Below are 26,967 nucleotides of genomic sequence, written 5' to 3' on the forward strand. Positions count from 1 at the left end.
TACATGATAAGATAGAAGTACATAGAAACACTTCACAAGGCCTGCAGGATGGCTCAGCAGGCAGAAGTCTGCCATCGGCACCTACATGGTATACGGAATCTGGTGTGCACACACTTCTCTCAGTAAAGAAAGAAAGAAAGTGGGGCGTGTAATAAGAATTACAAAGAGAAAAAGTACTTCACATAATGGTCTGGTGGTTGGAGGACTGGCAGTTCATGACTAGACTGGGCTCACAAAAAAGAGACTTCACTCAGGAGTCCATCAACAATTCAGTTAACTGTAAAGATAGTGAATGATCCATCTCAGCACTTGGGAGGCTGAGGAAGGAGGATCAAGAGTCTGATGCCAGGACTACATGGCTCAGTGGATAAAAGCACTTACTGCCAAACCTGACAGCCTGAGTTTGATTCCCGGGACCCACGTGGTGGAGGGAGAGCAGAGACTCCTTCATCTTGTCCACTGCACATGAGTACTGCGGTGCATCCACAGATGGACACATGTACACCCACCCGTGCACTCACACAGATAAAATAAATATATGTATTTTTAAATGTAAAGTCTGATATTAGTCTGGGCCATGTAGCTTCTAGTCCTCCACCTGCAGAGCAAACACAGAGGTCAAGTGGGAGAACTAAGACTCATGCAGACAGCTTGGAAGTCTTCAAAAGGCACAGACAATTTTACGTTATGTCTAGAAGCCAACTAGCATTAACTCTGCTAGTTTTCTTTTGTCTTAACTGGTTTTCTAGACTCCTGTGGACTGACATTGTCCTTCCTTTAGAGCATATTTCGGGTAGTGTTCCATGACAGGCGACTGCAGTACACTGAGCATCAGCAGCTGGAAGGCTGGAGGTGGAACCGGCCTGGAGACAGGATTCTCGACATAGGTGAGTCAAGAGAAGCTGCTGCTTGGAGAACATCTGTCTGAGTCTAGAGTTGGTTCCCTACCTGAATGATTTACATGCTTCAGAGGCTAAGTTAAGTTAGGAGGGACTCTGAAGTGACTTACTGCTAAGTATAAGAAAACCACTTGTAAGATTACATTAGGATTGAAGTAGGACATGAACATCAACTTGCAAAGCAGTTTTTTCATTGTTCTAAAGTGCTTTTGTTTTGAACTGTGGCAATATGAATTCATATATAATGCCAAATTTCACTTTTCCATTTTAGATAGACAGTTAAATAATATTAAATGCATTTACTTTGTCTAATTATCACTATTATCCATTTGCAGAACTCTTTTTGTCTTGTGAGAATGAAATCTGTACTCTATGTAGTAGCTTTCATTTGGTTTTTCCCCAGCCCGTTAGCCCCTCTCCTGCCTTGTAACTGTCTGCTCCGGGCACCTCATGCAGTATCTGTTCTTTGTGACCTGGCTTCTATGAGTTGACTTTAGCCTTTCAAGGTTCACATGTATAGCATGTGTCAGAATTCCTTTTCAAGGCAGAAGAGTGTCCAGTGTCCACTGCATTCTGTTAACCCACTCACCTGTGAGGACATGGGCAGCTTTTACTGTTGGGCTCTTTTGGATTTTGGATAATGTTCCTGTGCACATGGACATGATAATATTTGTTTGAATCTCTGCTTTGGTTTCTTTTTTGGCTGAAGCAAGATCTTACTCTGTAGCCCAGGCTGGCCTTGAACTCGTGGTGGTCCTCCTGACTGTCTTTGGAGTACACACTACTGATATGAACCACCACACTCAGAGGCTTCTGTTTTCATTACTAAGAAGTGGGAATTTTGGACAATATACCAGTTCTATTTTTAATCTTTTTTTTTTTTTGAGAAATGCCTGTGATGCTTTTTACCAGTAGCATTCAAGTACTCTCTGTTTTGACAATATTTGTAATCTTCTGATTCCAGTTCTCAAAAGGTAGAAGCAGGAGGATTGTGTCTCAAAAAGTTTCATAATTTTTAGCTTGGCAGTAGTGGCACACGCCTTTAATCCCAGCACTCGGGAGGCAGAGGCAGGCGGAGCTCTGTGAGTTTGAGGCCGGGCTGGACCGACAGCCTCCAAAACAATACAGAGAAACCCTGTCTCGTAAAACCAAAAAAAAAAGTTTCATAATTTTTATATTAGAGCTAGTATATAGACTTGTCCCATCACAATCAGTTGCTTTCTTACTTAACACCATGGTGGCCATAGACACAGTGGCACCTGATTATAGTCCGAACTACTCAAGAGGTTGAGGCAGGAAAATTGCTTGAGCCCAGGCAATGCATTGAGACCCCCATCTTAAAAACAAAAACAAGAAGCCCTCAGAATTGTTCAGTGATTCCTATTGTATTTCTCAGATATTCCAATGTCTGTGGGTATAATTGATCCCAGGGCCAATCCTACCCAGCTAAATACAGTGGAGTTTCTGTGGGACCCTGCAAAGAGGACATCTGTGTTTATTCAGGTAAGGCATTGCAGTTGCCATTACAGTTATAAAGAGCACCTGTTACTACCAGTTTGTTTTTTGTTTTTTATATGTATTTATTTATTATGTACACAGTATTGTGTCTGCATGTATCCCTACACATGAGAAGAGGGCACCAGATCTCATTATGAATGGCTGTGAACCACCATGTGGGTGCTGGGAATTGAACTCAAGACCTCTGGAAGAGCAGTCAGTGCTCTTAACCCCTGTACCCTATAAACCTGGTGTGGTGGTGCACACCTCTAATCTTAGCACTTGGGTAGTAGATGTAAGAAGATCAAAGTTACACAGGCAGTCTGAGCTATGTGAGCTATATCTCAAACAGTAAACTAGCAACAATATAGGCAGACGTGGTGGTACATGCCTTTAATTCCGACACTGGCAGATCTCTATGAATTTGAGGCCTGCCTAGTCTACATATCGAGATCCAGGACAGCCAGGGCAACATAGAGAGACTCCCATCTTAAAACAAACAATCAAAACGTTTGTGTGTGCTCAAGTCGTGTGCGTGCACACGCGGAAGAGCATGCATGCTAATCACACATTCTCTCATGGAGCCGTACCCTGGTAGTCAGGGGTCTGGCCTTTCAGGGTCAGGCATTTCCATGTGAAGAGTTCAGGGTTGTAGCCTATCAGGTTCAGACATTTCCATGTGAAGAGTTTTGAATTGTTCTTCTAATTTTATGAAGTTTATTTACTTATAGCTCTCCAGAGTATATATTTCATTCTTTGATCATAGATAATTTGCCTAACAATTATTTGCAGGTAAATTGTCCTATTTTTTGTTGTTATCTATAGTTATTTTGAACATATACATATATATTTAAAGTTTGATTTTTGCATATGTGATTATGTCCTTTGGCTAAATTCCTCAGAATTCTTTTATTTGTAATAATTTAAACCGGTAGTTCATTAAATACATACAATTGAGGCTACTATGTTAATATTTTGTAAACATAAAGACTTTGAAAAATAGTCCTTTGAAACAGGGATAGTCTTTGAATTATTTATTTATTTATTTATTTATTTATTTATTTATTTATTTATTTATTGGTTTTTCGAGACAGGGTTTCTCTGTATTGTTTTGGAGCCTGTCTTGGAACTTGCTTGGTAGACCAGGCTTGGTCTCGAATTCACAGAGATCCACCTGCCTCTGCTTCCCAAGTGCTGGGATTAAAGGTGTGCGCCACCACCGCCCACCCATACTGTATGTTCTTAACAGCTGAGGCAAACGTGTAGCTCCAAGAATAGTTTTTGAGGCCTAGAGTGAGTTGATCCAAGCTACTGAGAGGTCAGCTAGGAGAGCTGCACTTAGGACCCGCAGTCTTAGACTTCAGCAGTAACCAGGCAAATCTTCCCCTATTACATCTGAACTTTCATACTTACTATATTCCTAGCTTGATTGTGCCTCCTTTTAAAATCTAGGTGAAAGTTCACTATCGTTTGCGTAGCCCAGTGTTCTTAGAGGAGTTAATACATTAAATTCCTCAAACAGCCTTTTTTGTTGTTATTCTTGTTTTGATGTCTTTGATGGCGTTAGGTCTATAAGTTTACTTGCTTACATTTGTGAATTACTAATGTTCTAATTTCCTCCACTAGACTGTAAGAAATGAAATGACTTTAATATGTATTGATAAATGCCTACTAAAAGTTTTACCTCTATTGGTTGCTTTAAAACATGGCTGGCTGGTTTGGCTAGTGGCACTGAAGCCTTGGTGTCACTTCCTTCCAGGTGCACTGCATTAGCACAGAGTTCACTATGAGGAAGCATGGTGGAGAAAAGGGGGTGCCATTCCGAGTTCAAATAGACACTTTCAAGGAGAATGAGAATGGGGAATACACGGAGCACTTGCACTCAGCCAGCTGCCAGATCAAGGTCTTCAAGGTATCCTGGGCTATTCACTGGCCTGAAAACCTCTTTTTTCAGGGGAGGGAGGGTTGCAAGAGGGTTTCTCTGTGTAGACTTGGCTGTCCTGGAACTCACTCTATAGACCAGGCTGTTCTCGAACTCAGAGATTCTCCTGCCTCTGCTGGGATTAAAGATATGTGCCACCATGCCCAGCTAAAACCTCTTTCTTTGTCATTCCATTTAACATGAGGTACCAAGGTAGAAAGTCACCTTGTCTGTTTTTGTTTTTTTTGTTTTGTTTTGGTTGGTTTGAGACAAGGTTTCTTTGTGTAGCTTTGGAGCCTGTCAGTGTGTAGATCATGTTGGCCTAACAGAGTGAGTTCACCTGCCTCTACCTCCCAAGTGCTGGAGTTAAAGGCCTGCACTGCCACCACTCAGCCAACTTACCTGGTTTTAAAACTACAAATTGTCTGAGCTAGATGCTGAGGCACCTCTGAAATGCCACTTAAGGTTGTTTACATGGGGATTGGCTTGGCATGGGGTAACAAAAACCTATATAGCAGGCGTCAGGCAGAGCTGGGCTCTCATTAAATCCTGCTGACTTGTGAGTTCTTCTGGTTTCTAAAAATCATATAGAGTTGACTGATTTAGGTACACAGATATTTTGTGTATTATTTTCGTTGTTTTGAGGCAGTCATGAGGCAGAAATAGGTTTTGAGGTAGCCCAGAGTGGCCTCAGATTTGCTAAGTAGCCAAGGATGGCCTTGAATTCCTGATACTTCTGCTTGTGCCTCCAAGTACTGGGACTGTAGTAGGCATGTGCCACAGCTCCCCGCTTTGTCTTTGTTTTTATCAAGTGGATAAACATATTCTCATTGAAAGAAATTCAAGCCAAGTGTGGTGGCTCACCACGCCTGTAGTGTGTCAAGTTCAGGTGAACTAGGTGTACATAGCAAGTTTCTATATCAAAAAACCCAAGAGGGAAGCAGGGAGGGAGGGAAGGATGTTGGGGAGTCAGTGATGTAAAAGTACATGGGGCACTGTACTGTAGTCTCCCTTATTTACTCTTCCTGATTGATTCTCTAACTTCTCTCCAGAGGTAACCATTGTCATAAATTGTTATACATGCTTCTCGTCCCTTTTGTCCTTTTTTGTTTTGTTTTTTTTGTTTGTTTGTTTTGTTTTTCAAGACAGAGTTTCTCTGTGGCTTTGGAGACTGTCCTGAACTAGCTCTGGTAGACCAGGCTGGTCTCAAACTCACAGAGATCCGCCTGCCTCTGCCTCCCTCTGGTGCTGGGATTAAAGGCGTGCACCACCACTGCCCGGCGTCCCTTCTGTTCTTTAATGAATGTGCACCCATAGGTACACTTACATTTTCCTTTCTTTGAAACATAAATGGGAGTATATTGTAGGGGTAGTTTTGAGACTTGAGTTTTTCAGTTAGTATGTACTTTAGTGGTCTTTCTATCTATCAATCTTTCCATCTGCGTCAAACATTTTAATGTCCTATTTTCAGACGGTGAGGGTGATGCACATAGTCTCTACATTACTGTACACACACGTTTTGTTTTGTTTTTCGAGACAGGGTTTCTCTGTGGCTTTGGAGGCTGTCCTGGAATTAGCTCTTGTAGACCAGGCTGGCCTCGAACTCACAGAGATTCGCCTGCTTCAGCCTCCTGAGTGCTCAGATTAAAGGCATGCGCCACCACCGCCCGGCCACACAGGTTTGTTTTATATGTGAATATTTAAGTGTTTTAAAGTAATATTTCTGGGTCAAAGTGTGAGTACTTTAATTTAAAGCAACCTGTTTTCATTTCAGCCTAAAGGTGCAGACAGAAAACAAAAAACAGATAGAGAGAAAATGGAGAAACGCACACCCCATGAAAAAGAAAAATATCAACCTTCATATGAGACAACCATACTCACAGAGGTAAAAGGACTTTTCAGTTCATAATTGTACTGTCATTCATTCATTCATTCATTCTGTGTGCTTGGCATGAGACCTGGGCCTGTTATGTGTTAGGCAAGCTTTCTATTACTGAGCTGCTCCATCCCCATAAGTGTCATTCACAAAAAGAAAAAAAAATTTAAAACATATATTTGTTACATTCCTTTCCAGCCTAGTCTGCACTTCGTCCTGAGCATATTTTCTTGACTGATGAAGATGTGCTCGTGAAGTGAGAATGTTTTAGTGGCACACTGCACTGAAACATGCCTAAGTTCTCCTTTGTTTTTAGTGCTCTCCATGGCCTGAGATCACCTATGTCAACAATTCCCCATCACCTGGCTTCAACAGTTCCCATAGCAGTTTCTCTCTTGGGGAAGGGTAAGTCTAGGAAATGCAATTGGATTATGTTTGGACTAAATATATATTCTTTTATTACACTTCCATCAACAAGTTCTTCCCAAATTATTAAGTGCTTCCCTTTGGTCATTCTTTTGACCAATTTTTGTACTGGTTGAGGTTTGGACTCTCCTAAAAAAGAGATGGGGTTTTAGCTAAGAACCTTGCCCCTCAGGCAGTGTTAGGTACCATCAGGTCGTGTCAGCATCACATGGTGTCAGGTAGCATCAGACATTGGGTAGCATCAGATGGTGTTAGGTAGCATCAGATGGTGTCAGTGACATCAGACAGTGTCAGGGTGGTATCTTCTGTGGGACACCGATAGTTTTGGTTTCTTGATGAACCTTATCCTGTTTGCCTTGTGGTTGTTTCACTTCCTTTTCCACACTTGCCCCAGAGCGTGGGCCTGGGAATTGGAAACACGGCTGTATAGACACTTTTTCCTTGTTAAGAATCCTTGTGAGTTCTGAGGTGTGACTCAATAGTAGAACACTTGACTGTCATGGATCAGGCCTTGGGTTTGAGCTTCAGTATCTCAGTTAAAAAACACATAAAAGAAGGTGCAAACAGTTTGACTGTGATGTTTCTATTTGGACTTGGATTTGTGTGTACTATGTTCAACCTACTTATTTACTTATTTGTTTGGTTTGGTTTGCTTTGCTTTTTGAGACAGTCTCTCTGTGTAGCTTTGGAGCCTGTCCTGGAACTCACTCTGTAGACCAGGCTGGCCTGGAACTCTAAGAGATCTGCCTGCCTCTGCCTCCCAAGTCTGAGCCACCACCACCCAACTCAACCTACTTCTTAAAAGATCTAAAAAGTAACTTAAACATTTGAAAAATAACAACTAAGAACTAATGCCTTTTTTGGTATTGGTTATAAAAGGAATGCATCTGTCTATAACCCTGATGTCATTGCTAAATTTGAATATCAAGCTTAAATTTTTCAGCAGTGACAGAAATAAAGAATAAAAGGGGTTTTTCTGTTTGGGTCTTGCTGTACATTCCAGGCTGGCTTTGAATTATTGTACCCCAGGCTAGCCTGGGGTACACAGCAGTCCTGGGGTTGTAGGCATGGGTTACCATCACCACACCATGTTTTTGTTTGCTTGGATATGGGATCTTAGCTGTGTTTCTAAGCTGGCCTTAAACTCCTGGAGCCAAGCAATCCTCCTGTGTCAGCCTCTCGGGTAGCTGACTACAAGTACTACTACATCTGGCACAGAGGAGCTCTTGAAATAAAGAGGTTCTCATTGTCCTTAAGTGGGTGATGCTGTCTACTTGGAGACAGTTTAAAATAGCTGCAGTTTAAGGGTTGTGTTTTCTGTTGTTTTTTTTTTTTACCCTCAACTTTTTCTCTCATAAAGAAAATAAACATTAAACGAAAGAAACTAAGTGTTGAATCAACTTTAACCATAATGGATTGGGGAGCCCAAGATACCATTCCATTGGTAAGAGTGCTTGCTTCCCATTTGTGAGAATCAGAGCTTGGGTACCTATACCATGAAATCAGCCAGACATCTCACAAACTCCTGTAATTTAGCCCCAAGGAACCCAGTGCTTACTTCTGGCCTCCACATTTAGGTATATGCACCGACACAGATCTTCAAATATACTTTCCACACGTGTGTGTACCTGCAAGCACACACATATGTGTGCATACACACACAGATAGGTAAATAAAGTAAGTAAGTAGATCTGAAATGAATTGGGCCAGTAAATAGCTCAGAGGGTACAGTGCTTGCTTCTCAAGGCCAGTGGTTCTTGGATCCCCAGAACCCATGTAAAGATGGATGGAGAACTGACCGCACAGCGTTGTCACTCCGACATCATATACATACAACAGTAGTAATTATCCAGATTTTAAAAACAAATAAATAGAGTTGGAGAGATGGCTCAGCAGCTCAGAACACTGGCTGCTCTTCTAAAGGACCTAGTTAGGTTCCTAGCACCCACATGGCAGCTCACAAAAATAACTGTCAGAACTGAGGGGTGCTGTGGGATAGCTGTTGCTAGCACATTCAAGGAAGGAACTGGGTTCAACCCCCAGGACAGCAAAATAGTTATTTTGTTGTTGTTGTTGTTTGTTTGTATTTGATTTGTTGTTGTTGTTGTTGTTTTTGAGACAGGGTCTCACTTAGCTTTGGCTAAGCCTAGAACTGGCTTGTAGACCAGGCTGGCCTTGAACTCACAGAGATCCACCTGTCTCTGTCTCCTGAGTGCTAGGGATTAAAGGCATGCCCCCTCATGCTCAGTCAGTATACATTTTTTTCTGATTCTTCTGTGTTGTATGCATGGATGTTGATATGTTTAATATAGGAGTGATGCATAATTATAGCAGTAAAAGTACTAGGACTTTTATATCCTGGTATTTTTTTTTCTTGTGAACTCACAGCCAAATGCAGCCTAGGCAGATGCTTTACTTTCAGCTATATTTCTAGCCACTTACAAATATTTATTATTCCATAATTTAATCTATCAGTTTCTATTTACTGAAATTTTGATCTTTCCTAGTTTCCTTGGTCATAAAAAATGTTTCAGTGACATAGTTTCTCTCCTTCCCTGAAATTTCTGAGTTAATTAGCACACAACTGAAGCCCTGGGTCAAAGAATGTTTTCAGACAAAGGAGAGATTCTTTTAGCTCTCTAATTTAGGAGTTACCGTGACAGTGAAGCATGAGGTAATCTGCAGAGTGTGAGTGTACCATGGACTCATCTTTTCATCTTCAATGTCTCTCCCTAGAAATGGCTCACCAAACCACCAGCCAGAGCCACCCCCTCCAGTCACTGACGTAAGTCTACAGCCAATGTCAGTTATTCGTGATTTGTAGTACTATTGTGGTGACTGCGGTTCTGTCAAATGCCGGTGGACTAGAGACTGTTATCCATCCATTCACTTCATGCTTATAGAATTTCAGCTCAACTGGAAATTATACTAGGGACTGGAAACAAAGACAGAAACAAGCAGGACCTTGGAAGCTGTTTTGTTTGTTTGCTTGTTTTTACTCAGACTTTGACTGTACATCACAGCTGTCCTTAACTCACTGTGCAGCCCCAGCTGACTTAGGATGCAGAGTAATCGTTCTGCCTCAGCCTCTCAAGTGCTGGGGTTGCAGATGTACACTGGCTGTTTTTTCTTCTCTTTTTGTGGATCTCGTTGTGATGCCCAGGGTGGTTTAGTGTGAGCTGTGGCTCATGTGATTTCTCACGTAACTACAGTATAGGATCCCTTGACTAGGAAGAGCTTACAGTCTGATAGTGAAGTTTCTCTGGTGGTTGGAGAAGCCCTGCATGATGTAAACAGTTTCCAGACACTAGCCTGTGTGGTTGTCAGGTATGGAAGTGTTTAGTTATGTTATCTAATGAGGTGGCAGGTGAGCTATTCAGATAGAAAAGAGTGCATTCTCTTTCAGAACCTCTTGCCAACAACCACGCCTCAGGAAGCCCAACAGTGGTTACATCGAAACCGGTTTTCCACATTCACAAGGCTCTTCACCAACTTTTCAGGTTAGATTAGTTTTCCTTTTGCCTTCTCCAGCATGGGGTATTCATGTGCATTGTAGGCCTATTGGTGCCCATATGGCTGTGTGGGGGTGTCTCTGTTTGTTTTTTCTGATGAAGTCAATTTCATCAAACTCCTTAGATTTTCAACTGGCTGCAACTGTACTAGGAGACTCTTAAAAAGAAGTAGCCATAGCACACGCCTTTAATCCCAGCAGTCAGGAGGCAGAGACAGTCAGATCTCTGTGAGTTCCAGGCCAGCCTGATCTACTGAGTGAGTTCCACAACAGCCTCTAAAGCTACACAGAGAAACCCTGTCTCAAAAAAAAAAAAAAAAAAAAAAAAAGAAAGAAAGAGAGGAGGAGGAGGAGCAGCGGCTTTTAGCTGAACTTTAAAATGTTTATTCTATATAGCATTTCTAAAATGTGTATTCCGTGTACTACTTTTACCAAGGTTTGCTCACAAACAGACTGTATGTATTACTTGCACAATGTGATTTTATGAAGCCTGTGTGTACATCTGTGTAGAAATATACAATTGATAAGATGTCTTGATGAGAGCGCTCTTTCATAATCTGTGTAAAAGAAAAATCCAACAGAATGGAACCTACTGGATAAGTACTACGCAGAGTGTGTGGAGTGGAGCTGGAGAGGGCCTGATGTGAGTCTGTCAGACTGTGGAAGGGTGTTTCTGACAGGAAAAGCAACTGCCCCACTCGGCAGCCTCCGTCTGATGAAAGCATAGGGCGAAGTGGAGAAGTTAATTGGATGAGAATTGAGACAGAAGATGAGGCAAAGGCCAAGTCACACACAGGGCTTTGTCTTCTGTAGAAGACTGTGACAGACTGCTGGTGAGGTGTCCTCGAAGTGGAGCCCGTTTTAAAAATCACTTGTGAAAATAACTTTTGTCTTATCATTAACCATGTTTTCCCTCTTTATTCCAGGGGCAGATTTATTGAAACTAACAAGAGATGATGTGATCCAAATCTGCGGCCCTGCAGATGGAATCAGACTTTTTAATGCATTAAAAGGCCGGTATGTAGTTTTAAGATACTAATGGTTAAAATACCAGTGAGATTGTATTTCAGATGAATTTACATTCTGGAAATTTTCACAATACTCTACACATATAAGTAAGTCTTGTCAAAACATTAAAAAAAAATTCTAGTCATGGGCCAGTAAACTCAATAGGTTGTTCTTTGACCTCCACCCTCCATATGCACCCTGATATGTGCCCAGAATACAGACATACAGACATACACACACACACACACACACACACACACACCCTGAGCATGAGCGCATGCTAACTAAATAAATGTTTTGGGTTTTTATCCTTTTTAAAGAAAAACTTTGTAAAAAAAAATCCCCATATGTACTAATAAACACAAATGAAAAATATCATTTCTTACATTTGCTCCAAAGAACGCCTTGTGATAGCCAGTTCTCATTTCCAGGTCTTCTAACCAGGTAAATAGTTACTGTCTTTATAATAAGATAGGTTGGCTCTGGAGGTACATTGGTGACAATGTATCCATAAAGAAAAACAGTATTTTAGATAGTGCTAAGAGCTTTGAAGGGAACCATACAGACAAACTGGGTGTGACTCAGTCCATAATTCTAGTACCTAAGAGGTTGAGGCAGGAAGATCAAGAGCCCAAAGCCATCCTTGACTTTGTAGCAGCTTCAAAGTTAACTTGGACTACTAGAGACCCGTCTCAACAAAACAAACACAAAGCACATTTGTGGTCTATAGAATACCTTGATGTAGACAGAAAAGATATCTGTGAAAGGTGTGTGTGTGTGTGTGTGTGTGTGTGTGTGTGTGTGTGTGTGTGTGTGTTCCAGTCTATGTAGTGAGACCCTGTGTCAAAAGAAAAAAAAAAAAGAATAATTGTAATTCTTTTTGAGATTCTGTGTGTGTGTGTGTGTGTGTGTGTGTGTGTGTGTGTGTGTGTGTTGGTGTTTTATTTTTTGTTTTTAAATGTTTCTTTTTTTTTAATTTTTGAGACAGGGTCTGTCTACATAGCCCAGGCTGGATTTGAATTTGCTGTGTAGCCTAGGTTAGCCTTGGACTCAGAACTTCCAGACCCAACCACTTAGGTGCTGGAATTACAGGCATGTATTACCATGTTTGGTTTAGTACTCATAACTGATAGGTAGGAAATTAGATCATTGACAACAGAACAAAATCAGTGAATAAATAAATTGTGAAGGACTTGTATTTATATACCTCACAAACATACTGCATCGAATTGAATCTTGTTTTTAACACATGATCTTATGTATCACAGGTTGGCCTCATACTCTGTATGTAGCTGAGGATAAAGCTTTGAGTTCGTGGTCTTCCTTTCTTATCTCCTGATACTAAAGTTAAAGGAGTGTGTTACCCTCCACCATGGCAGTATTGGGAACTGAAAGGAAAAGTGGCTTATTAGGTTTCTATCGTTGTGAAGAGACACCATGACCACAGCAAGTCTTATAAAGGAAAAATATATAATTAGGGCAGCTGACTTCGAGTTTCAGAGGTTCAGTTTGTTATCATCATAGCAGGGAGCATGGCAGAGTACATGCAGACATGATGCTGGAGAAGTAGCTCAGAGTCCTACATCTTGTAGGGAACAGGAAGCCTGAGCAAGAAACCTCAAAGCTTGCTCCCACAGTGACAGACTTCCTTTAACAAGGCCATGCCTCCTAATAGTGCCACTCCTTTTGGGGGGCATTTTCTTTCAAATCACCACAGGAAGAGATAAAAAATCTAGGGTTAGGGTCTTGGGGGATGGCTCAGAGTTCAGAATGCTTTCTGCTCTTCTAGAAAACCTCTGTTTGGTTCTCAGCACTCACATTGGGTGGCTCACAATTACCTGGAACTCCAGCTCCAGGAGATGTGAAGCCCTCTTTTGGCCTTTGTTGGCATAGAGGTACACACACAGGCACGCACGCACACACGCACGCACATGTACACACACACACAGGCACACACACAAATAACTTCTCATTTTTAATTCAAGAATGGGGTTGGAGAGATGGCTTAGTGGTTAGAAATCCAAGGGTTAGTGACCTAAGGAAAGGAGACCTTCCAAAGGCTAGGGCTGTAGCTCAGTAGGAAAGCTTTTGCTCTCATGTGCAAAGCCCTGGACCCAATCTCTGGTGCCAGAAGAACAAATATAATAGATAATAGAAGTAAGAATTTAAGTTAGTAACAGATCTTTAAGGGTGTTTGTTATCTAGGGAGTATTTAAAAATGGAAAAAAAGCACGGTGACCAGATGAAGAAGCGCGGAGAGAGTAAGTGGACTGGGAGACAGTAGGCTGCTCGGGCAGGCGCTGAGGGAGATCAGATCATCCACTTTGCTGTGCTAGCCTGCCTGCCTGCCTTCCTTTCTGCCTTCCTTCCTTTCTTCCTTTGCTAGCTGAGCCATCTTGCCTGCCTCCTATTAGTATTTTTAAGTAAACAGCATATCTAGAACCTGACCCTTATATTAAGCAGTACCTCTCGAATTTTCAATATTTCTCTATAACTCCAAATCTCACAAACTCCATTGACTACAGGAACTCCATGGTCATGTAAAGGACCAATAGTCAAAGTTAGGGTTTAGTGAAGAGATCTTGGGGGAATGAGGACCCTGAGTTACCAGGTCTAAGCTAGCATTAGTGTTCTCTTCCCCTCTCTCCCTACTGCTCTTCTACCCTTCCTGTTTCAGTGCTGAGAATGGAATCTGGCGCCCTAAGCCTACCAGGCTACCAGTCTACTGTGGACCCCAGGCCCAGCCTCTCACCTAACTTTTCAGGGAAAGCAGAATTTAGAAGCTTAAATGACACCTACTGTTGTAACCAATAAGCTTAAACAACAACGCCCACCATTGAGAGATAGGAAACAAGTAGCATTAATAGATTTCATATCGCTCTCTACAGTGATGTAGAGACAAACCCTACCTGTGGATGTGCTTACCATGGGAAAACATTGTAAAGATGACCATCCTTTTTCTTCCCACACAGGATGGTGCGTCCAAGGCTAACCATTTATGTCTGTCAGGAATCAGTGCAGCTGAGGGAGCAGCAGCAGCAGCAGCCGCCCCCGCCGCCGCCACAACAGAAGCAGGAAGATGGCGATTCGAATGGTACTTTCTTCGGTAGGTTGTTCTGGGCAGACCAGGACAGGTAGGAAAAAAGGAGAAGAAAGGATTCATGGGCAGGTGTGATGGGAGTTCAGACCAGTTCAGCATTAGAGTTCTAGTAGTAATGGCAATTGCTCACATTTTACTCAGCTCTTAACCTATGCCACCTGCTAGTATCAGTACTTTATATATACTTGAATTCTTAAAACTAGTGATGGCCATAGTGCTGTAGACTGTCTGCTCTCCGGTCTTTAGAAGAGGGAAGGGACTAGGTTTGTTGAGTAATTTTTCCCAGTTCACACTGAAAAAGAGATAGCTGAGGCAGGACATGAAGCCAGGCTTTGTGACTTATGAGTTTCTACAACATGAACACATCACCTGCAGATGCAGACAGCCTCTGGCTGACTGTTATACCTTCTTTTGCAGTGTACCATGCTATCTATCTAGAAGAACTGACAGCTGTTGAATTAACAGAAAAAATTGCCCAGCTTTTCAGTATTTCTCCTCACCAGATCAGCCAAATTTACAAGCAAGGGCCAACAGGAATCCATGTGCTCATCAGTGACGAGGTCAGTTTCTCAGTCCTATTGAATTACCGTTGTGTGCTCTGGTGTGTTAGGGTACATGGCAGGTTCAAGAGTGCTCTGCCAGGGTTGAATTCGGTTTCCTACAGAGAGATTTTTTGTTTTGTTTTGGTTTTTGGTTTTTCGAGACAGGTTTCTCCGTGGCTTTGGAGGCTGTCCTGGAACTAGCTCTTGTAGACCAGGCTGGTCTTGAACTCACAGAGATCCACCTGCCTCTGTCTCCCACGAGTGTTGGGACTAAGGCGTGCGCCACCGATGCCCAGCCAGAGAGGTTTAACTTTTTTTTTTAAGATTTATTTATTTATTTATTATGAATGCAACATCCTGCCTCCATGTACGTCTACATATCAAAAGAGGACACCAGATCTCATTATGGATGGTTGTGAGCCACCACGTGGTTGCTGAGAATTGAACTCAGGACCTCTGGAAGAGCAGTCAGTGCTCTTAACCTCTGAGCCATCTCTCCAGCCCTGAGGTTTAACTTTTTAATCATAACAAATTTTGCTATTTTGGCCTGACAGACCCTGAACTTGTGTGTTCACATGATCTTCCTGCCTCAGTGTCCTGAGTGTCTGGGACTATTGGCAGGAACCACTGCATCTGGCTTAGATTTTACTGTTTGCTTACCTCCTAATTTTTAAAACTTATGTATAAAGTGCTGTAGCTCCAGTACAAAGAGAAGTGGAAGCAGGAAAATCATGAATTTAAGTTCACCTCTGACTGTGTAGTAAGTTCAAGACCCACCTGGCCTAGGCAAAACCAAAAACGGGTGAAGTAGAGGCGGCTTAGCAGTTATGAATGCCTTTTGCACAAGGAAGAGGACAAGAGTTCAGATCCCAGCTCCATGTTTTTTTGTTTTGTTTTAAAGATGTATGTGGTCCCCACATGTGCCTGTAACCCCAGCACAGGAAGGAAGATCACTGGAGCTTGCACTCTGCCAGCCTAACTGATGGGGCTAGATCGGGAGTGAGCTCCATGTTCAATGACATAGCTGCTTTAAATAAAAACAAGGTGGACAGTGATAGAGGACACCTAATATTCGAGTGTGGCCTCTGGGTGTGATTGTATACTTATATATCTGTGCATATATACCACATATACCACACATACACCTCATACACGTATAAACAAAACTATATGTATCCTTTGCACATTTTAGGTCAGTTTTTAAAAGTTTGAACAATTGAGGAAATGTGTCACTCGTAGACACACAGCATTTTAACATGAGATGGTGGGTAGGGAGATGCTCAGTTGGTGAAGAGCTGGCTGTGCAGATGTAAGGACCTGAATTAGGATCCCTACCACTCAGGTAGAAAGCCAGTCATGGCAGCGTGTGCCTATAATCCCAGCACTAAGGAGGCAGAGAGAGATTGTCTCAAAAAGATGAAAAGCAATTTAGGAAGACAGCAGATGTTAACCTCTGACTTCCACATGTGTATGCTCAGGCACCACCCCCGCAGACACACAGAATGGTTAGTCTGGGAGAGAAGATGCTTCTTACCATTCCAACATCTGGAAGGTAGAGGCAGGAGTGTTAGGCGTTCAGTGTCATCCCTGGCCATTTCAGTGCCAACCTGAGGGAGAGGAAGAGAGAGATTGATATTATTCTGATTACATTCTTTTTAACCCAAATACAGGTCTTTGCTTTTTCCCAGCACTGGAACTGAAATCAAAATGACAAGAGTACTTTAGAGAGATGGCTCAGTGGTTAAGAGGCCCAGGTCTGATTCCCAGCACCCACATGGTGGCTCACAACTGTCTATAACTCCAATTCCAGAAAATCTGATACCCTTTTCTGACACCCATGGGCACCAGGCAGACACATGATGCATACATGTATGTGGCAGGCAAAGCATTCATACACATAAAATAAAAATTTTTTAATTATTTAATACAATTATTCATTTAAAAGTACAAGTATGCATTGTGTGTGTGTGTGTGTGTATGTGTGCCTGCCTGTGTGTGTACCCATGTGTGTGTATGAGTGTGTGTGCACATGGAGGTCAGATCTTCTGGAGCTGCTGCTATAGGTGATTGTGAGCTGCCTGATAGTGGTAGGAACCGAACCTGAGTCCTCTGGAAGAACAATAACCACTTAACCACTCCCTAGCCCCTCCCATAGTTTTTAAATTTACATTTTATGACTGAAAATCCCCTTATTTGTCCTGCTGTGATTACTTGAAGCAAAAATTTGTTTCAGCCAAATAACTTGATTCAATGAAAGTTGAAAACTAGCTTTTTCTGAATAGAATTATCATCACACAGAGATGATCAAAAGTAACAAGTTGGTATTTATAAAACATCAAGTTAAAGAGTTGAGGTATAGCTCAGAAGTAAACATGCTTAGCACATACAAAGCATTGGGTTTAATCCTTAACACCTCAAAAGAGGAGACGAAAAAGAAAAGAAATTAGATATGCTATCTCTGGTGTGGGTTTGGTTAGTTTCTCATGTATGGCAGGCTGGCTTCAAACTTACCGTGCCCTTAAAGATGATCATGAACTCCTCCTGCCCTCATCTTCCAAGTGTAGTGATTACAGTGTGCACTAACATGCTCAGTGGATGCAGTGCTGAGGTCAAACCTAGGGAGGGCTTAATGCTTGAAGACCACTACTGTGCCAACTAGACCTCATCCCAGCCTCTAGTCATACATCTATTAGAGAAATGGATGGAACCACTCAATTAATTCCCTTTGCCCATGCTAGCCATGGTTAATTAATCTGTGGTTGAGTGCTGCCCCCTAATTGTGAAGATGGCACACAATCCAGCACCAGTTCAGTCTCAGTCCTCTTAGAAGGAAGTACAGTAAACCTGATTTTCCAAAATGGATAGATAGGGATGGACGGGAGGTGAATCTGTAGTGTAATGGGTAGCTCATTGGAACTTGTAGAGGCAGGAATGGATGGGTTTTGCTGTAATAATCTCTGATTTTGTTTTAATTTTTGAACTTCTAGTTATGTACCAAAAATTACATAATGTTGTTGCCTCAAGTCATCCATCTTTTAACAAATGTGATTGAGTCACTCGAGTTAGACACTGTGATAATAACATGTGGAGGTTTGACAAAGGTGTATGGAAGCTGGAGATCCAGGAGTCGGGTCCTCTATATGCTTGTGTCCTTGTACCTCCTGTGAGGTCTTGGGGTTCATCCTAGGAAGTATATGTTCCACTTTTAAAACCATTGTTCAGCCCAGTGTTGGTGTTGCACGCCTTTAATCCCAGCACTCAGGAAACAGAGGCAGGTGGGATCTCTGTGAGTTTGAGGCCAGCCTGGTTTACAGAGCAAGTTCTGGGACAGCCAAGACTACACAGAAAAACCCTGTCTTGCCGGGTAGTGGTGGCGTACGCCTTTAATCCCAGCACTCCGGAGGCAGAGGCAGGCAGATCTCTGTGAGTTCGAGGCCAGGCTGGACCGACAGCCTCCGAAACAATACAGAGAAACCCTGTCTCGTAAAACCAAAAAAAAAAAAAAAAAAAAAAGCCCTGTCTTGAAAAAAACAAAAGAATTCTTCATCATCATCATCATCTGGTTCCTTTGGTTGTGCTGCTCAAACCCTTCTGAGGTGCCTGCTGGGATCACTTTATAGAGCTTGTTTGGGGCAGCTGCTGCTCTGGGTTGCTTATAGGATAATCTTAAGTTTCTTTAAGGCTGTGGAACAAAAAGTGGTCTAATCTGAGGTATAAGTCAAGTACATTTTTTTTTCTATGACTTGTTCAGCATTACATTTTCTAAAATGCTTTGTTTCTTTTTGTTTTGGAAGGAAGTCCCTAGTAAAGTTTTTTTAGTTTAAATATATACTAGTTTGTAGAGTTGTAATTTATTTTGAAAAATTCTTATATTCATTTCAGATGTTGCAATACTTCCTAAAGTAAGCAGTATGAGGGGATATTCAGAGTTAGTTGTTCTGGCTGAGGGAATTTATGGACTCTGATTTAAAGCTTGTTGACTAGTGGATGTCTTTGAACTAACTAACTAGAGCTGCAGTGTTATTCTTACACTTCACAAACTTAGTTGTAAATGTAAAGTTCTTACACTATTCAGAAGCTTAATCTCTACTTCAGTCCAATGTCATGAAAAGCCATACAAAGTAAACACTGCTCACCAAGGTGTTAATGATCAGAAATCTTGTTGCTTTTGTCAGATGATACAGAACTTTCAGGAAGAAGCCTGTTTTATTCTGGACACATTGAAAGGTAATAAAATAGTAAGCCATACTTTAACACTTATTGTCTGCTTGTGTGTATGTGAGGTGGGTTATCATGTGCCATGACACACACAGGTCAGAAGACAACCTGTGGAAGTTGGTTCTGTCCTTCCACCTTGTGGGTCCCAGGAACCAAACTCAGGTCGTTAGATTTGGCAGCAAGTACCTTTACCCCATGGAATCTTATTGCCAACCCAAGATAAATAACTTTATAAGAGAGTGAGTGCATGCACCTGGATGTGTGGAGGCCAGAGGACTGTCTCAGGTATTATTACCTGGGCACTTCTTTTAAATTTATTTTTCATTTTGATACAAAGCTATTAAATTATATTTAAAGTTTTATTTTTATGTGTATAGCTGTTTTGTCTGCATGTATATCTGTGTACCACGTGTGTGGCAGTGCCCTGACAGGCCAGAAAAGGGCCTAGATACCCTGGATGAGAGTTATAAATATGGAGCATATAAGGGCTATAGGATGGCATCCAGCCTGATGACCAGTGTTCAGTCTAGAACTCACATGGTGAAAGGGAAGAACCAATTCCCACAAATTTCTTCTGACCTCCAAGTGTGTGCATGCCATGGCATACCCCCAAAATAAATAACTATAAATATCTGTAAAGCATTTAATATGCCTCGTGTTTCTAACTTTATTGCTTTGCAACATAATACATTGTAGGATAGCAATGTTTCAACTTGGTGAGCTTGTATCTGATGTAAACTATTTGTTGCTGCTGCATACTGTCATAAGAGAGCATCATTCTGTTTATCTCTGGCCCAGGAATGGTAGAAGATTGATGTCTTTATTCTACTGCTTCTGCCTCCTGTGTTGTGGGCTCATTGGTGTGTTCCACCACACCATTTGACTCTGTATTCCCTCTCACAGGATTGTTTTTTTGTTTGTTTGCTTGTTTGTTTGTTTTTCCTTAGTGTTCTAAATGTGGCTAAAGATCACCCTGTCTCACCAGGCAGTGCTTTGACACACCTTTAATCCCAGTACTGGGGAGGCAGAGGTAGGTGGATCTCTGTGAATTCAAGGCCAGCCTGGTTTACAGAGTGAGTTCCAGAACGGCCAGGACTACACAGAGAAACCCTGTCTCAAAAAAGCAGCAACAACAATAGATCACTCCTTCTCTCTCCCATCTGTTTTACAGCAGAAACCAGTGATAGCTATCACATCATTCTGAAATAGGAGTATTCCACATTTGCTGGCTGCTGCTTTCTTCCTCTGATGGATGCCCTTTTGAAGGGGACATGACTGAAGATTGAAGGTCTTCTGGAACCCAGCTTATATGAATGTTGAGGGGTGTGTGCTGGGCAACCAGGCCCTAAAGTGGAATCCCAGTCCCCTGTATTGGCCCGAGGTGTATGGCACCCTCAGATCCCGCCAAACGTGGAATTCAGCAACAATCTGTTTAGTTTCTGGCCTTTGTTGGATACCAGTGTGAACTCCCATCATTAGGGTGCACAGAGGGTTGAGTGATAATGGGAGTGGTATGATGTTTGATCAAAGGATCTTTAATTTTGTGACATATAGCTCTTGCCATTTTTCTTTTTTAGTTATTTTTTGTTTGTTTTATTTTTGTTGTGTTTGAGACAGGCTTTCTCTGTGTAACAGCCCTGGCTGTCCTGGAACTTACTCTGTAGACCAGGCTGGCCTCGAACTCACAGAGATCCACCTGCCTCTGCCTCCCAAGTGCTGGTATTAGAGGTGTGCGCCACCACCGCCCCGCCATTGTTTTAGTATAAAAGTGAACATCTATATTCATAAAGCTAAGTTATCAGTCTCTTTTGTATCAAACTTATTGTCATGCTTTATTCACCTTTTGTGTGTGTGACAACAACTTCAGTGAGAAGAAATAGAGAAGTTTTTTTTTTTTTTTTTTTTTTGAGACAGGGTTTCATGACTATGTCTCTACCTCCCAAGTGCTGATATTACAAGCGTTTGCCACCTTGCCTGTTTCTATAGTGCTGGACTTGAACCCAGAGCCTCATGTGTGCTAGGCAAGCACTCCTCCAACTGAGCTCCAGCAGGCCCTTCCCTGTTATGTTAGGACAGAGTCTTGGGATTTTTTATTTTGGTTCACCTGCAGTACCACAACTGAGAGTGATTTTGGCTAATATTTATTGAGGTAGATAGAGTGATAAATTCTGTAGATGGATTATCTTGCTTTCATCCTCTTGATAAATCCATAATAACTAGGGGAAAGAGTGACCCCCTAAATGAAGATAAGGAAGCACTGACAGAGTGGTATAGCTTGCTAGGGGACAGGCCCCTACCAGGCGTGGCATTCTGGGACCCTTATAACTCCATGTCTCATATCACTCTTTGTTGCCTGTGCTCACTCTCATCTTTTACTGGACTACGCTGGAAACTGATGAGTTAGCTACTGAAGAAGGGAGAGCATACTTAAGTGATGATAATCAAGACCTACAAACCAAACACACGCCTGCTCAGTGTCACCTCCAACCTCAAGCACAGAGCTGGAGGTGGGAGTGGCCACGGTGTCTTTAATCCTAGAGCTCGTTGTTCTTGAATGATACTCTCAGTGTGTTTTTAAGTGAGTTATTCCAACCCCTCTTTCCCCTCCCGTGGCCTATTGTGGCATAGTGTTTTACAAAATATATCTATCTATATATATATATATACACATTCTTTTCCCATTCAAACTCACACCGTGTTTATATTCTGCCTTCCAAGTGACTGTCTGTGTGTATGTGCACAATTGTAAAGCATTATGAGTTTTTGTTTTTCACATGTAATGTTTTTTGTTTGTGTGCTTGTTTTGTTTTTTGAGACAAGGGTTTCTCTGTGTAACAGCCTTGGCTGTCCTGAAGCTCACTCTGTAGATCAGGCTGGCCTTGAATTCACAGAGATCTGTCTGTCTCTGCCCCCAGTGCTGAGATTAAAGGTGTGCCTCTCCATTACCTGGCCACATATAAATTTTTATCCAGAAATTTCCTTGGATTTTGTTGATACGAACAAAGAAGATGTTAAAAGATTCTGTGTTGGATTGCAATTTATGTGTGTTTTAAAGCATTTGATAAAGTTTACTTTTTTATATATACAGAGTTTTGTGGTGTTGTTCATGTTCATTAAAACCAACCTATAATGTGATTTCTAATTTCTTTTTGTTTAAAACCTTGAAACCTGAAAATTCCCAACACTGATGTAAACAGCTTGACTTTTCTAGTGAATGATTACCCAATACCCCATTTTGAAGCAATGTTTCTAGCTGTTTTATGGGAGCTGGTTCCCAGTCAGTTCAGCTGCTGCTTTCTGTCCTCAGCAAGCTGCCATTGGCCACCAGCCACCCTCTGTCAGGATGGTAAACAGAAGAGTTTAGCTAGGAGGTGACTTGTGTGAGACAAGGTCTTCTGTTGATATGGCTGGCTTAATACTTAGTATACAGCCCAGCCTGGTCCTAAACTTTTGCCTTACACACAAGACTAAAGATGTTAGACACCATGTCTGGACCTGAACCAGTCACTTAAGGTTCCTTCCTGTTAAGAGAAGCTTTTTCTTTGAGAGAAGCCTTCCCACCAGCTTGGTTCTAGATCCGCATCAGTCCCAAATAAACACACAGGAGGCTATATTAGTTATGAAGCTGTTGGCCTTGCTTGTCTCTTACTGGCTAGCTCTGCTTTAAGTAATTACCCCATAATTGTTAATCTAAGTATGTCTCTTACTGGAGAATAGTTCCGGGCTTCCTACCCCCATGGCATTACATCTTGACTCTCTTGTGTTTCTCCTTCCCAGAATCCTCCTGGATTCCTAGCCCCACCTATCTAGATTCCTATTGGCCAGCAGTGCTTTATTGACATATACACAGGACTTCCCCAACACCTTCCAAATGCATGATTCTTGGATTCTTGTGAAGTATAATGATGCATATAATTCTATTAACATTAGTCATAATTTATATGGTCTAATTTTTATTTGAAGTTACTTTTTATTGGAGTAGTCTTCAAAATTACAAAAGTGAATTTATATACTATTGTAGTTTTAGATTTTGTTTTGTTTTTGTTTTTTAAGATTAGGATAGCCTGGAGCTCCAATTGTAGACTGGGAATGGCGTGGAACTTGCATTAACCCTTCTGTCTCTTCTGCCCAAATTCGGGTGCTCATCACTTGTGTCACACCTGGTACAGATCTTTAAAATCACCAGAAACTATCTTCAGCTTTTTTGAGCCCCCCCTTTCCAAGGTATTTGCTCTGCCTGACTCAGCATAGTGGGAAAAACCATAAGTCACTTTTAAGAGGCCCTACTACCAAACAATTAAATGGTGTTTATGAGCAGCCAGTGGCATGTTTTTTTGGTAGTGACATGGACCTAGAAACTGCAGAGTTGCGGCAATAAGCATGACTCCACTTGTGCTATGTAACTGATAAGGCTTAGTGGTAGAATATTGTGACTACTTACAAAATACATTCCATTATTGACCTTTTCAGTTAAATGAAAAATTTTAATTAGCTTTTTCATTGTGAAAGTAGTGCTTAAAATTATTATAAATATGAATAATAAGGTTATAACGTTTTCTTTTCTTCTAGTCCTACTCTAAAGAGGTAGTCACTGACTGTGGGTGGTTTCCTCACCTCAACACTCAGGAAACAGGGGCATGAGGAGACTGTCTTTTTTTTTTTTTTTTTTTTTTTTTTTTGCCATGACAAAACATCATGACCAGGACACCATGTTAAAGAAAGCCTATAATTTGGGGGCTCATGATTCCAGAGGGTTAGAGTCCATGGCCATCATGGCAGAGAGCAGGCAGCAGGCAGCAGATATGGGGCTAGAACCATAGTTCAGAGCTTTTGTCTCATCCACAAGCAGGAAGCATTGAAAGAGTTAACTGGGAATAGTGTGAGCTTTGGAAACCTCAGAGTCAACCCCCAATGACACACCTCCTTTAATAAGGCCACACCTCCTAATCCTTCCCAAACAGTTACACTGACTGGGTACCAAACATCAAACATACATGCCTGTGGAGATCATTCTCATTCAAGCTACCACAGAGACCTTGGTTCAAAATGTTTTTAAAAAGTTGAAAAAACTAATGATTACAAGAAAAATTTCCTCCACACGTTGTGCACATCAGAGACTCTAATAATCTGTGACTTAGTTTCAGTATTTAACATGTCTGGAACATCTTTCTGTGCTAGACTTGATAGTTCTATAGTATTGTTTTGGATCCTTTTTGCTTCTGAGCACCTATCTTCCCAGCCCGCTAACCCACCTTTATTCTAGGAAGTACCTCTTTTCTTACTAAGTAAACTGCCTCTATATCTGGGTGAGTTGGGTTTTCTGTTTGCTTTGTTGTTTTTTATAGAGTAGATTCTCAGGATGCCATTTAAGTTAAATACATTTGGAAAGGTTCCCTTCATACATTTTTGCACATATCTCAGATATATTCTCAAAGCAAGATTTAGTGGTGACTGGAGATAAAACAGGGACTCCAGGAAGCTCTAGGGTCAGTCCCTGGGACCACATATAATCAATCAGGCATATCTGTTAACCTAGCACTTGGGGATGTATAGCTGGTGTTTGAGGTTATCATCATGTGCTCCAATGAGACCCTGCTTTTAAAAAATAAAAAAGATAGAATCTTATGTTTTGTGACTGATGATTGATATTTATATTAATGTTTAACCATCCCATTCAAAAGAGAATATGTGAAAAATGAAATAATATCCTATTTGACTTACTATTGTCTATATTTTTCTCTTGAAGTAGAATGGGATCCTTATATGTATAAAATATAATAGTTACATGGGACTTATTAGGGAATAAAAGGGAGAAGAGGGTCATTACAGGGCTCCTTAAGCATTATTAGTAACTGTCCTAGTTAGGGTCAATATTGCTGAGATGAAACACCATGACCAAAACCAAGTTGGGGAGGAAAGGGTTTATTTGGCTTACACTTCCCGAATCACTGTTCATCATTAAAGGAAGTCAGGACAGGAAAACATACAAAGCAGGGTCCTGGAGGCAGGAACTGATGCAGAAGCCATGGAGGGTGCTGCTTACTGACTTGCTCCCCATGACTCGCTCAGCCTGCTTTCTTATAGAACCCAGGACCAACAGCCAAGGGATAGCCCCACCCACCATAGGGTGGACCCTCCCCCATCAATCACCAATTAAGAAAATGTCCTACAGGCTTGCCTACAGTTTATCTTGTGGAGGCATGTTCTCAATTGAGGCTCAATCTTTTCTGATGACTCTAGCTTGTGTCAAGATGACACAAAACTGACCAGCACCGTCACTAAGTGCATTGATTGTCGGAAGATTGCTCGATTTTTTTAAGGCCCAATAAGAATGTTTACTTAGGGACAGCAGGACTGGCTCAGTGGTGACAGCATATGCTGCTCCTCCAGCACCCACATGGTGGCTTTCAGCTGTCAACTCCCTCAGGCTGGAAAAAGGATTCAGTGGTTACACTTGGGCTCACAGGACTGGGATTTGGTTTCCAGCACTCACAGAGCAGACCACAACCATCTATAACTCTGGCTCCAGGGAATCTGATGCCTTCTCCTGACCTCTGTGCTCCTGCATACATGGTGGCAACCCCATAAACATAAAATTAAAAATTCTTAAAAACAATTTTTAAAAAGAGAGTGTTTGTTCACATAAGTAATTAAGAAACCATTTGGCCGGACATGGTGGCACACATCTCTCCTCTTGCAATGCAAGCACTTTACTGACAGCTACCTCCCCAGCCTTCCTTTCATGAAAACGACACTTATTTATTTAGTTAGTTTTTTTTATTTGTATGCTTATCTATCTATCTATCTATCTATCTATCTATCTATCTATCTATCTATCTATCTAGGCAGGGTCCCACTATATAGCTGTGATTCGCTTGGAACTCACTATGAAGACCAGGCTGGCCTCAAATTCATAGAGATCTACCTCTGCTGAGATTAAAGATGTGTGGCACCACTCCCAACAAAATGTTTTGGGAATTTATTCATTTGGTTTTTTTTTCCCTCTGTTTTCTTTTCTCTCCCCCCCCCCCCCATACAAGAGGCTGTTTTTTATTAGGAATTGTAAGGTTTATTACATCTCTGCAAGATTTTTCCCCAGTTGCAACTTGCCCATCCATATCTTTTTTTTATTATTTAAATTAGAAACAAGGGCTGGAGAGATGGCTCAGAGGTTAAGAGCACTGACTGCTCTTCCAGAGGTCCTGAGTTCAATTCCCAGCAACCACATGGTGGCTCACAACCATCTGTAATGAGATCTGGTGCCCTCTTCTGGTATGTGCAGACATACATGGAGGAAGGATGTTGTATTCATTATAAATAAATCTTTTTTAAAAATAAATAAATTAGAAACAAGTTTGCTTAACGTCAATTCTAGCTCTCTCCCCCCCCAATCCTATCCCAACCCCCCACCCAAGGAGGGTGAGACCCTTCATGGGGGTTCTCCAAAGTCCTATTATCCAGGGCAGAGCCTAGGCCCTCCCCCATGTGTCCAGGCTGAGACAGCATTCCTTCACGTGGAATGGGCTCCCAAAATCCATCTGGATGCCAGGGATAAATGGTGATCTATTGCCCGAGGCCCCAAAGAATTCTGAGGCCTCCTCACTGACACCCACATTCAGGGTGTCTGGATCAGTCCCATGCTGGCCCCTCAACTATCAGTCTGGGGTCCATGAACTCCCTCATCTGTTTTTCAATATGGTTTCTCTATGTAGCCCTGGTTGTCCTGGAACTTACTCTATAGGCCAGTCAGGCCTCAAACTCAGAGATCCACCTGCCTCTGCCTCCCAAGTTCTGACATTAAAGGTTGGTTTTTTTTTAATTTACCTTTATTATTTTTAATTATGTATAGGTGTGTGTATGCACACAGGTATACACTCATGTGCGTGTGGGTCTGTGCATATGAGTGCATATACCTGCAGAGGCCAGAGGCATTTGATCTGCTGGAACTGGAGTTTCGTGTGGTTGTAAG

At 41.7% G+C, this 26,967-nt stretch overlaps 1 protein-coding gene across 8 annotated transcripts in view; it reads left to right on the forward strand.

Annotated features, from left to right (window-relative positions):
• Tfcp2 (transcription factor CP2) overlaps positions 1 to 26,967 on the forward strand; it is a 51,980-nt gene that overhangs the window by 17,392 nt on the left and 7,621 nt on the right. For 3 of the 8 annotated variants that reach the window (XM_040753795.1, XM_040753794.1, XM_040753796.1), the window contains exons 5-16: positions 782 to 887; positions 2,296 to 2,402; positions 4,156 to 4,308; positions 6,092 to 6,202; positions 6,510 to 6,598; positions 9,356 to 9,404; positions 10,026 to 10,119; positions 11,057 to 11,147; positions 14,111 to 14,244; positions 14,656 to 14,798; positions 18,956 to 19,007; positions 20,170 to 22,081. In XM_040753795.1, the coding sequence (XP_040609729.1) occupies positions 782 to 887; positions 2,296 to 2,402; positions 4,156 to 4,308; positions 6,092 to 6,202; positions 6,510 to 6,598; positions 9,356 to 9,404; positions 10,026 to 10,119; positions 11,057 to 11,147; positions 14,111 to 14,244; positions 14,656 to 14,798; positions 18,956 to 19,007; positions 20,170 to 20,207 (1,167 nt within the window). In that variant the 3' untranslated portion in view covers positions 20,208 to 22,081. Of the gene's footprint in view, positions 1 to 781; positions 888 to 2,295; positions 2,403 to 4,155; positions 4,309 to 6,091; positions 6,203 to 6,509; positions 6,599 to 9,355; positions 9,405 to 10,025; positions 10,120 to 11,056; positions 11,148 to 14,110; positions 14,245 to 14,655; positions 14,799 to 15,681; positions 16,590 to 18,955; positions 19,008 to 20,169; positions 22,082 to 26,967 lie in introns of those variants that run through there. The other 5 variants (XM_040753797.1, XM_040753801.1, XM_040753798.1 and 2 more) reach the window with 5 other exon arrangements.

This window comes from Mesocricetus auratus, unplaced genomic scaffold, assembly GCF_017639785.1.
Source record: "Mesocricetus auratus isolate SY011 unplaced genomic scaffold, BCM_Maur_2.0 Super-Scaffold_100010, whole genome shotgun sequence".
In the NCBI taxonomy this organism is placed as follows: Eukaryota; Metazoa; Chordata; class Mammalia; order Rodentia; family Cricetidae; genus Mesocricetus; species Mesocricetus auratus.